At 43.9% G+C, this 12,467-nt stretch overlaps 1 protein-coding gene across 2 annotated transcripts in view; it reads left to right on the top strand.

Annotated features, from left to right (window-relative positions):
- Positions 1-12,467, top strand: part of ZFP91 (ZFP91 zinc finger protein, atypical E3 ubiquitin ligase) — a 45,535-nt gene that overhangs the window by 15,773 nt on the left and 17,295 nt on the right. The window contains exon 3 of one of the 2 annotated variants that reach the window (XM_059722428.1): positions 6,670-6,802. The exons of the other annotated variant lie outside the window; for it this stretch is intronic. Coding sequence (XP_059578411.1) covers positions 6,760-6,802 — 43 coding nt within the window. The 5' untranslated portion in view covers positions 6,670-6,759. The remainder of the gene's footprint in view (positions 1-6,669; positions 6,803-12,467) is intronic. 2 annotated transcript variants of the gene reach the window in all.

Here is a 12,467-nt window from a genome sequence, read left to right as displayed (position 1 = left end):
CACTACCTAACCCAGGGACTTTTTACATGCTCCCTAAAATCCACAAACAAGGGAACCCTGGCAGACCTATCATATTCAACCATGGGACCCTAACTGAAGAAATATCAGGTTTTGTTGAATCCATCCTAAAACCGCTTGTCACCCACAGAGCAAGTTTTGTCCAAGACACCACAGACTTGCTACGGAAACTTAAAAACATAGACCACCTTCCCAGCAACACACTCCTAGCCACCATGGACGTTACCAGCCTATACACCAACATCCCACACCAGGATGGCATCCATGCCTGCCTTACATATCTACAGGAACAAGATTACAACCCAGAATACAGACCCAAAGATATCACTGAGCTTATACACTTCATCCTCACACACAACAATTTCACTTTTAATAATCAACACTTCCTCCAGACGATGGGAACAGCTATGGGCACTAAAATGGCTCCACAGTATGCCAACCTTTTTATGAGCCACCTGGAAGAAGACTTCCTCAAGAACTGCACCATCAAACCCTTGCTGTACTTACGATATATCGATGACATCTTCATCATTTGGAGTGAGAACCAGGAATCTCTAATTGAGTTCCACCAGAAATTCAACAGTCACCATCCCTCCATCCGACTTTCTTTAGAATACTCCAGCACCAACATCCCCTTTTTAGACACAATGATCAGTATCCAGAAGGGTAAAATACAGACCACAGTATACAAGAAACCCACAGACCAACACACATATCTGCACAGAACCAGCAATCACCCGAAACACACCAAAAAAGCTGTGATATACAGCCAAGCCCTCAGATACCACCGCATCTGTACTGAAGAGAACACCCGGGATTGCCACCTCACCAATCTTAAAAAGGCTTTCACCCAGCAAGGACACTCCTCCAGAGAGGTAGATCACACGTTTGAAAGAGCCACCTGGATACCACATGAAGAACTGCTGCAGTACAGAAGAAAAACACCCACAAATCGCACACCGCTGGTTGTGACCTATCACCCATCCCTTGAACCTATACGGAAAATCCTCAAAAAATTGCAACCCATATTAGAAAAAGACCCTATTCTTAAAAAAATCTTCCCAGAGCCACCCATCCTAGCCTTCAGACAAGCACCGAACCTCGCCAACCTCATCACAAGAAGCAAACTTCCTCAGCCCCAGAACACACCAAAAGGATCTAGACCATGCCATGACAAGAAATGCAAAACCTGCCCCCACATCTCCACCACCCCCACTATTACTACACCCCACAACAGAGCCATCAGCATCCCAGGATCTTACAGCTGCACCTCCAGAAATTTAGTATACCTCATCCAATGCACCAAATGTCCTGATGGAAGATATGTAGGAGAGACCAAACAACATCTGCGCACCAGAATGAACGCACACCGGAAATCCATCAAAGACAGAAAAACTCAATTACCGGTGGGGGCACATTTCTCACAGGAGGGCCACTCTCTCTCCAATCTCTCAGTCCTGATCTTCAAGGGGAACTTACACAACGCTTCCCAGAGACGAGCCTATGAGCTCCATTTCATCAACCTGCTGGATACTAGAGATCAGGGACTAAACATAGACATTGGATTTTTGATACATTACAATCTGCCTGGCAACTGACTCCCCAGCCCAGCCCCTGGCTTGGTTACTTTTCATTCCATCCAGGAAGAGCACGCAGCAACTGCTGCAGCGTCCTTAGCCTGACAAAGGGTTTTTGAACCCGAAAGCTTGCTTAATAACTATTCTCCAACCATTTCGGTTGGTCTAATAAAAGATATCAAATTCACCCAAGGAACCTTGTCTGCCTCAATCACTATAATAAATTATAAATACCTATTAATTTTGGTATTTGATTTGGGTTTTTTATCATGCAAAATCAGAGCTCCCCCAGCCCCCTTAGCTCACAGAACGCAGGTCCAGGACCCTCATCCCCACTCACATTCCCCTGTCCTCCCCCAGCTGCCAGGGCTACGGGGCCAGGGACCCAGATCCACAGCACCCCCTGCCTGCTGCAGCAGCACCTAAGCTTTGGCTACTGCAGCATAATGGAGCCTGAAGTGTCAGTGGGGGGTGACTCCTGCCACTCTGTGCACCCCGGGGGTGGGACTTAGTATGTGATTCTTAACATAGCTGTAAAGTCAGTCTTACCTATTCTATTCCCTGACTTATCTGTTTAGTCATGTGTTTTAAATACTATCCATGTATAGTTCTACAGAATTATTGTGCTTTGAGATTATGTTGTACAAGTGCACATTCAGTGTTAGTAATTACACATTCTTTAGTGTGCTGAAGTTCTTATTTCTCAGGGTGGGTTTTTGTAAATCTAATTTATATCGTGAAAATCAAACTTTTTGTTATAACTCATACAGTTTCGCAAAGGATTGTATATTCTCATGAATGGTGTTAGAACCAAGCAGTTCTAAAAAAATTATAATGGAAATTTTTCTATTGCACCATTCATGATCATTTTTCAAATCCTATTGGTGGTTTGTTTTGTTTTGTTTTGTTTGTTTTGAGTTTTTGTTTTTAAACCATCCATCATTGAAGTGGAAATTGACTTCATAATTTGAAAGGGGCAGTCTTGCTAGCAGTAGCCACTCTATGACCTGCAAAGTATTCCTCTGACTCCAACCTGCCATTCCTCTGACTTTATTCACTGCCATATTTTTCAGGTAAATTTTACCTTTTTCTTGCTCTAGAGTGATTTTTTTTTTTTTTTTTAAAGCACATTTTTGTAAACTGTTTTCAATCAAGTGGTATTTGAGAGAAGGGTATTTTGGGAGTTGTTTGTTATAATTCTTTTACAAAAATGAGACAGAAACAATTGGTGACAGATAGGGGGGACAAGGCTGAACTCCTCAACGAGTTCTTTGCCTCAGTGTTCCCAAGTGAAGGGCACAACAAGTCCCTCACTGGGGTTGTAGAGAGGCAGCAGCAAGGCGCCAGACTTCCATACATAGATCCTGAGGTGGTGCAGAGTCATTTGGAAGAACTGGATGCCTTTAAATCGGCAGGCCCGGATGGGCTCCATCCGAGGGTGCTGAAGGCACTGGCCGACATCATTGCAGAGCCACTGGCGGGAATATTCGAATGCTCATGGCGCATGGGCCAAGTCCCAGAGGACTGGAAAAGGGCCAGTGTGGTCCCCATTTTCAAAAAGGGGAGGAAGGAGGACCCGGGCAACTATAGGCCAGTCAGTCTCACCTCCATCCTTGGTAAAGTCTTTGAAAAAATGATCAAGGCTCACATTTGTGAGAGCCCGGCAGGGCAAATTATGCTGAGGGGAAACCAGCACGGGTTTGTGGCGGGCAGATCGTGCCTGACCAATCTAGTCTCTTTTTATGACCAGGTTACGAAACGCCTGGACACAGGAGGAGGGGTGGATGTCGTATACTTAGACTTCAGGAAGGCCTTCGATACGGTATCCCACCCCATACTGGTGAACAAGCTAAGAGGCTGTGATGTGGATGACTGCACAGTCCGGTGGGTGACGAATTGGCTAGAGGGTCGCACCCAAAGAGTCATGGTGGATGGGTCGGTCTCGACCTGGAAGGGTGTGGGCAATGGGGTCCCACAGGGCTCGGTCCTTGGACCGATACTCTTTAATGTCTTCATCAACGACTTGGACGAGGGAGTCAAATGTACTCTGTCCAAGTTTGCAGATGACACAAAGCTATGGGGAGAAGTGGACACGCCGGAGGGCAGGGAACAGCTGCAGGCAGACCTGGATAGGTTGGACAAGTGGGCAGAAAACAACAGGATGCAGTTCAACAAGGAGATTCTGGGCGCCGCACTTCAAGAAGGATGCGGATAACCTGGAGAGGGTCCAGAGAAGGGCCACTCGTATGGTCAAGGGCCTGCAGACCAAGCCCTATGAGGAGAGACTAGAGAAACTGGACCTTTTCAGCCTCCGCAAGAGAAGGTTGAGAGGCGACCTTGTGGCTGCCTATAAGTTCATCACAGGGGCACAGAAGGGAATTGGTGAGTATTTATTCACCAAGGCGCCCCCTGGGGTTACAAGAAACAATGGCCACAAGCTAGCAGAGAGCAGATTTAGATTGGACATTAGGAAGAACTTCTTCACAGTTCGAGTGGCCAAGGTCTGGAACGGGCTCCCAAGGGAGGTGGTGCTCTCCCCTACCCTGGGGGTCTTCAAGAGGAGGTTAGATGAGTATCTAGCTAGGGTCATCTAGACCCAGCACTCTTTCCTGCTTATGCAGGGGGTCAGACTCGATGATCTACTGAGGTCCCTTCCGACCCTAACATCTATGAATCTATGAGACATTTGTGGGGGCTAACAAAGTAATCCTGAAGTTCATTCATATCTAAGTGTTTGTAATTGGAAAAATATGTGAAGGAGCTGGTGTTGCAATTAATGATGGACCCCTGCATTTGTATGTAGTGACGGGTTTGGTTACTGTTTCATAAAATATGCTTTGCTATCAATCCTTAATTTGTAAGATGTCAAAGATAACTTTTTTTTTCTTGGTCTGGAGATTAGATTTAACAAAGCTGTGTGTTCAGAAGCTGAATACCAATGGGCTATCTGTGTTCTTATGTGCATTCTGTTAGTGTAATGATCCCATGCTTATATAGTTTGACCTTCAAGGTGAATAAAGGTAAGAAGACTGTCTGCCTTATTCTGTCTTTAGTATGTGGCTATAGTAACTATACACAAACAAGTTCAGTCTACATAAGCAAGTCCAGTTACAAATTGTGACCATCTGAAAGGAGACCACTACATTATTGTGGGTGTTTCTCTTCCTTTAACTCTTCTACTACATAGTTGTGCTGTGGAGTTCCATTTTTCTTTAAAAGCTTCAGAGGCAATATAGTTCAAGTAAATAATTAATATTGTGCTTACAGTAAATCAAATGCTTGAGATTTGTCTTATAAACTTGGGGTTGACTGTTCCCATTCAAAGAATTTGCCATGCCAAGTTTGAAAATTTAAATTTAAACTACCTAACACAATACTTCATCCAAGATTAAGTATTTTTCATCAAACTACCTCATTGAAGATGAGGGGTTTTTCCCCCCTCTGTCACCTAGGGGGAAAAGAAGCATTGTTTTGGATTTGCATACCAGCATTCTGGCTCTGACCTGGCCCCAATCTTACCCCGGGGCCAGAGCTGGAGCTCCCAGGGTTGCTACTGCTGCTGCTTGGAGACGGCAACAGTTTGGTGAGTGCAGGTCAGGGCCCAGGGGTATATAGTCCAGGATAGGTGGCAGCTTGCGTGGGGGATGAGGCATGGGACAGCAGTGTGCTTCTGCCTCATCCCCTGACCTGTGCTGTTGAAAAGGCAGCAACATGGTTCAGAGGATGCTGTAGCAGTGTCAATTCAGGATGGGGGAGCAGTGCACCTGTTGCCCCACTACCCTTTTCACACTGATACTGCATCCCCTGACCCATGCTGCTGCCCAAAGGGCATCAAGGATCAAGGAATGGGGCAGTAATGCACTACTTTCCCTTCCCCCATTCCCTGACCAGTGCTGCTGCTGCCAGATCCTCAGCCAGCTGCTGCCATTCAGCAGCATGGGTCAGGGGATGGAACAGCATTGGTGATCAAGCAGAAGTGCCTGGGGTGGGGATCAGGCAGCGTTGGGGATTGGGTTTGGGGACAGGCAGCAGGGGTGCAGGCAGAGGGGGCAAGTACCAGGCTACGGGTCAGACAACAGGAGTACAGGTGGGGGAATAAGTAAAGGGTAGGGGACTGGTGGAGGTGTAAGTGGTAGAGGAGCAAGGTGTGAGGGTCAAGCTGTTTTGTACTTCCTCCCCCCTCTACCTCCTCCATGGACAACTCTCCGATTTAATTTTATCCTATACGTGGAATTTATAATTTTCTATGTGTAGAATCTAATTATTGGAAAGTCATCTTGAATGTGAAGTTATCTTTTATTTGGGTAAATATGGTATTTGAGCCAGAGACTGTCAGTTTGAATAAATCAAGTAGTCAGACTTACTTTTCTAACTTTCCACAAAAACAAACTTTGCATCTTGAATGTTAGAATGAAAAGGTTGAGGCAGAGGAAATCTGGATTCATGCTACTCAGTGAAAAGATGAAATTACATTTAAGGCAATGTTACAGTTCTATGCCAGTCAAATTTAAGTAATCACTCAGTTGCCTAGCTTCTATTAATGAATTAAGTGTAGATAGTTGAATTAGAACTCTCCTTCTTCAGCAATCACTTGCAGTCAAGTATGTTTCTTCCATGATTGCCTTATCTGTGCATCCGAATCTCTGAAGAGGCCTATCCAGAATTGACAGACTATACTGCAGTTCGAACGTGTGTTTTCATGTTTGGTGGGTGGCATTGGATATTTGATTTGGTCCACAACACACTTTCTGCCGCTCCCTATTTTCCATCTCCTGTTTTTGTCATGAGGCTTCAAAGTACTGAGATCCCAGCAGCAGACTCTTTTTCCATTTGGGGCAATCCTGGGCAATAGCCTCCCATGAGTTATCATCAATGTTGCGTTTTTTTTTAAGTTGGCCTTGAGGACAACCCTGAAGCGCTTTCTCTGCCGTCCTCTTGAGCGGGTACCTTGGCTGAGCTGGGAGAATAAAACTTGCTTTGGGAGTCTGGAGTCAGACATCTGGATGACATGGCCGGCCCAATGAAGTTGATGTTGTGTGAACATCACCTCAATACTCGTGGTATTTGCTTGCAGGAGGACGCTAACGTTGGTGCGTCTATCTTCCCACTGGATTCGGAGGATCTTCTGCAGGCAGCAGTGATGGTATCTCTCCAACAACTTTAGATGTCTCCTGTATGTTATCCACGACTCAGCTCTGTACAGCAAGGTGGGGATCATGACAGCTTGATAAACCATGAGCTTGGTTTTGGATCTGATGTTGTGATCTTCAAACACCCGTGTCTTCAGGTATCGAAAGGCTGCACTTGCACATTTGAGGTGATATTGGATTTCTTCATCGATATCAGCCTTCTGCGAGAGAGAGCTTTTGAGATACGGGAAATACTCACCGTTCTCCAGAGTCTCACCATAGATCTGGATTACCAGAGCAGGGACTGTTCAGTTAGAACTCTAAAACACAACTGATTTGTGTTTTCACATATGCTTAATTAAGTTCCCAAAATGTCTAGTTTGCAGGCTTAAGCTGCATCCAAGTATTTGTAATCAGTTTCAGCTTTAGGTTAGCAAATACTATTCACCTTGCCAGAGCAGGTTTAATTATTTTCAGTGTACACAGGGAGCTGAGAAACAAATAGATAAATGGCACTTTAAAAAAAAAACAATTACTGAGATGATGTATAAAATGTTTCAGTCCAAAATGTAAATTGTAAATAAAAAATTGGGCATCTAATATTGATGTAGAAGAGGTTGAATAACAACTCATTAGTATAGTTTTCTCTGTCAGTGAAAGTTGCAGTGAAAATAAAAATTAAGCACCATTGAAAAAAGTAGGAATGGAAAACTAAATTATTGCTTCTGTACTTTTTACAGTAGTGATTCAGAGCATCTCCAAACTGCTGCTGACAGGCCACCATTGCATGCTTAGAGGGAGGAATAGCTTACAGCTTGCCTTTTTCCTTCCCTCCCTCTTCATCCCCATTCCTGGTCTGACTTTTGAAGATCTGCTTCATGGGTGTGAAAAAGATAACAAGACTCACTTGGCTAATGTGAATGTGACAGTGCTTAATCACTGTCTTCATCCAATTCTAATATGCAGATGGCCCTTGTATAAGAAGACATTTTGTTATCTTTCCTGTTCCACAATTCATTATTCCAGCCTATTTTCATTGGCTAAACTGCTGAAAGATGTTTTCTTCGGTATATTTTTCATGCAATTGGAAGTCATGCTAAAGCCACAGATCCTACAAAGAGACTGAATCTTTAAAATAGAGTAAGCCCCATTAGTTCGTCAGGAGGCAAGGAGAAGAAAGACTAACTAGTTAATCTGTTTATGATGTGTTATATTTTTTGTGCTGTCTGGTAACTGATATCTCTCCAGGACTTTTCCGTTCTCTGATATACTCAAGTACCTCTACTTCAAGGAGAGAATGGCTGTGAAGTGTGTGCAGCTATTTCTGGCAGTCTGGTTAGCTGACATGCTACTGTTTCAAAGTTCTGTAGCTACTATTCCTTTATTTTTATTATAATAGCAGCATGGAGATTCTCACTCCTGCATTTCCATGGGTTATAGGATGCTATGGGAGTTTTGCAAATGAAATTTGTTTGCCGTGCTGGAGACAGTTGAAGTTCAGAATGGTGTAGGTGGGGAGGCCACGTAACATACATTAGTTTTTAGCCCTTTCATTCTGATGTGGAACAACTTTTGCTAACATTACACACATACCCAATACACTAAATAATTCTTTGATCTGAGCTTTGAGGGTGACAAATGTGAAGGACTGCTTAACTGTGTGTACCTAGAAAAGATAAAGTTATAAAGCCTGGTATCTGAAAGGATATGCTTAGAGCTCTGATAGTTACTCTTACTTCATTTCTATTCAAGATAATAGCAACATGGAGATTCTCACTCTTTCATTCCCATGGGTTGTAAGATGGAGGAGCATGGGACCACACAAATATGCACCAGGCTGAGAGATGTGGCAACAGAAGGATTCTGGGTGAACTGCATACACTGGTGATTCATCATGACTTTAAAAAGAGTCAGTGGTATGGGGAACTGCGCTTAATGGGCACTACCATATGTCTTATTCAGATGGGCTAAGCTAATCTATTCTTGCGGTAGGTTCCCATCAGTATGTTTACCCAATGTGTGCCATGTCTTGCCTAGTGATAGCTGTGTTTAATCAACTTTATAACTGGTCGCCATTGCTTAGCACATGCTGTTTTTGGAAACAGCTTAATAATAGACAGTATAATCAGTGAGATTTCCTTGTATGCAACTATAAGGCGAAGGGCTTTTTCCCCCAGGTTGATTGGGAGGGAAAATCTCATCCTGTATTCAACGAAATACGGTAAATGAGCAGCATGCATTCTGTTGTTTTATCTTCTTTTCTACGTTGCTTCTATGTAATGGTCCTGTCTTCAGAAATTTGAGTAGCTAGAGCAAGGGTTGGCAATGTTTTTGGGCAAAGTGCCCAAAAAACCCTCAACCTCAACTTGTAAAATGTTGGTATGCCAGGGGCCTATAGTGGGGAAGCCACAAAGGGCCTGATCCTTGTGGCAGTACAGCCTTTTCCCTGCCATTCACCCTGAGGCATGCATGCACCTGCCACCAGCAGCAAGCCCAGTCGGGGCTCCATGGACCCTGATGCGGCTGATTGCAGCCTCCCTGCTGCCTTCTGTGAGCAGCCCAGGCTCCATGGCTGGCATCAGGGGCCTGTCCAGAGCCCAGGCCAGCTGCGGTATACCAAGCAAAATGGCTTCACAGGCCATGCCATTTTGAGTTCTGAGATGGAATTAAAAGAAAGAGAATATTAATAAATCTGTATGGCTTTTCCACTTAAAGGGTTTTTGGGGGGTTTTGACATGGAAGTCTTCCTGAATTGTTCAAATGTGTTGTTTTCCACCATCTTTTTGGAACTATAAAGTCTGACTCTTCCTTGGCAATAAAATTCCTGTACTTCATTCCACGTTGTCCTGCTTCCTTGTGCTGTTAACTGAATCTAACCAGTTGAAGAGCTTAAGCTTTCTTTGTAGAGATGTTTATAGGGATGGCAGAATGGTCTTTCACAAGACATGATATTAAGGGTAGGGAAGTATCACCATGTGAATTGTAATATATTTGCAGCCTCTCCAAGGGGAAAATAATGGTTCTCTCTAATGTTGGTCATGCGAACTAGGCAAGAATAGAGTAGAGCAGTGAGAGACATGCTGATTCTTTCTTTAAAGTGCTCCTGGATACCAAGATAGACTGTTTCTGGAGTTGTAGTCATTAAGGACAAAGGCAGTCTCCTTTAATACTGTGTATTACTCCTTTATATACACTTTGTCTTCAGACAGGCAACCACTCAAACTTTGACAAGCAGCAGAGTGAAATTACCTGGTTTTGCCTGTTCAGTAGTTGATATTCAGAACTTGTGGACATTGATCACTATCAAGGATTTTGTTTTTCAATACTGCTGCCAAGGAAGGCTTTGAGTAGGAAACCAAGCAATTTTATGCACTATTAAGATTTGGGGGCACTAAAAATAGAAGTTGAAAGATGTATAATAGAGAAGGTCCTGCAGTAGTAGAGACTCAGTGCCACATTCTAGGAGCTGGCAAAGAGTAGAAGCATCACATACTTACTGAAAAGTAGGGCTGTGCGAAACCACACCGTTCCACTTCGAATTCTGTTTCTGTTTTGAATTCTGTTTTGACAGGACAGTGTTTCATTTTGAGTTTCATTTCGTTTTGAAAGCATTGTTCTGTTTCATTTCATCAGAGCTGTTTTGCTGTTTCAACAGTGTTTCAACCTTTTGCCCATAGGCTATAATGGGGAATCATTTAAACGCCTAAAACTTTGTCATTTCCTGCCAACTTGCCAGGATGGTAGCCCCTTCTGAGGGCATGAAGCCTGCCAAGTTTCAAGGAGATAGGTACAGAGGTTTCTGGGAAACTGCACCTCAAGTTGTTAACAAGCAAAACTCCTGTCACTTGCTGGGCAGCAGCAGCCTCCTGTCATCTGGCAGGCAGACTGGGGGCCTGCCCACACCCCTGGGAGGGCTGCAGGGGCTGTGCCGGACTCCTTCCAGGGGTGCAGGCCCCCAAACTCCCTGCTGGATGACAGGAGGCTGCTGCTGGCTGCTGGAGGGCGCTGGGTGCAGTCTGTGCTGAGTGCTGGGAAGATTGGTGCTGCCACTGGCCCCAGCCAGCAGCGACAGCATGCTGTCATCTGGCACACGGATCCAGGGTCCTGCACACATGGGAGGGCTGGGGGCTGTGCCAGAATCCTCCTGGGGGGGGGGGGACTGCCCCCGGATCTGCACCATATGACACAGGAGGCTGCTGCTGTTGGCTGGGACTGGCACTGAATCTAAGGGAGCCCGACTTCCAAACTCGAAATGTTTCAAAACTTTTGAAACGGTTCAGGTGCCCTTGTTTTGTTTCGAAACTGTTTTGAAGGCTCCTGTTTTGTATTGATTTTGCTATTTTGAGCTCAAAACTCATCGAAACAGCTTTGAAACAAAACACCCGGCAAAATTTCGTGCAGCTGTATTGAACAGCTACTTTCTAGAAGCCAATATCAAATGAATCTTGCTTAAAGGCTCTGAGGACAGAAATTCCAGCTGATCCTAATAAAGCAGCTAGCTTTTCACTAAAGACTTATTTGCTGTATTACTGAACCAAGCTAAAGCAGCATAGAAGAGCATGGTTATGTTGGTGAAAGTGGAAACTTATGTTTTTCATAGATTGTTAGGGGCTGGAAGGGACTTTGTAGATCATTGGGTCCAGACCCCTTCACTAGGCAGGAAAAGGCAACTGGGTGACCCCAAGTGACCCCAGCAAGGTGACTGTCCAGTCTCCTTTTGATGAAAGTGGAAATTGTGATAAAGAAGTTGGCAACTTTTGATCTTACTTATTTTTGGATTCTGAATTAGGGCTTTAGAATGAAGTCTTGAGTGGATTTCATACCCACCTGTGTATTTGAGCTGATATTTTACTGGAGTCCAGCCTGAGTGCAGAGAGAGGCAAACTGTAGAAGAGGTTTCTGATTAGGTTGAGGCAGGATATCTGCTTATGTCCATAATGTTAGGACTGCCTCTCTGAGCCAAAACACTTCCAGTTGTTTCCAGTAGAACAGAATAAATAATGTATTTATCAGGGCCAAACACTTGCTTTGACAAACTTTCTTAGAAAACAGCTTGAATGAACAAGGAAAAAAGAATTAATGGATGCTTGATTTAGAATGCAGGCTTCTTGGAACTTAGCTCGGTGCTTAGTTTATATGCTAAAGCATTAACAAATGGAGTACTAAGCAGAGCTAGCAGCTTTGAAATTAATTTCTTTTGCATATGGGTACTAACTAAATATCAAGAGGCACATGGCTCTAAAGGCTATTTTTTTGGCAGGTGGAAAATCAACTTTTTAAACTGGCTCAAATGGAATATTCAGTTTTTCACTGAGGGAAAACTGCTAACACAACTGTTCAAGTCAGTTTTATTGATGCCTCAAAAATGTGTGTATCTGAGGATTAATGATGAGATCCAACACCCAAGAAGAACAAGATGTTGATGTTTTAGAAGAGTGGAAACAGGTTGGGAGTTAAAAGGCTCTTTCAAACTGTTAATAGTAACTGTGGTCTTGCTTGCTGAAACAGGGAAAATTCAGCCAAAATTTCTCAAATTCAGTATTTAAGGTTTCTACACATTAGACTCAACATGGACCAACTTACACAGTTCATAGTCTAATGACTTAGTTGCTGAAATTCGTTGCTTCTGCGTTTTATGCTATATATTCCCACACATCACATGCACCTTTTTTCCAAAACCAAAGTGTGCATCTTGCCCCAGGGTCTGTTGTATGTGAGAAAATACAGTAATAAATTTAGGTTT

This window comes from Alligator mississippiensis, chromosome 2, assembly GCF_030867095.1.
Source record: "Alligator mississippiensis isolate rAllMis1 chromosome 2, rAllMis1, whole genome shotgun sequence".
NCBI lineage: Eukaryota > Metazoa > Chordata > Crocodylia > Alligatoridae > Alligator > Alligator mississippiensis.
The sequence above is the reverse complement of the archived record's forward strand: the minus strand, read 5'-3'. Positions and strand labels throughout refer to the sequence as shown.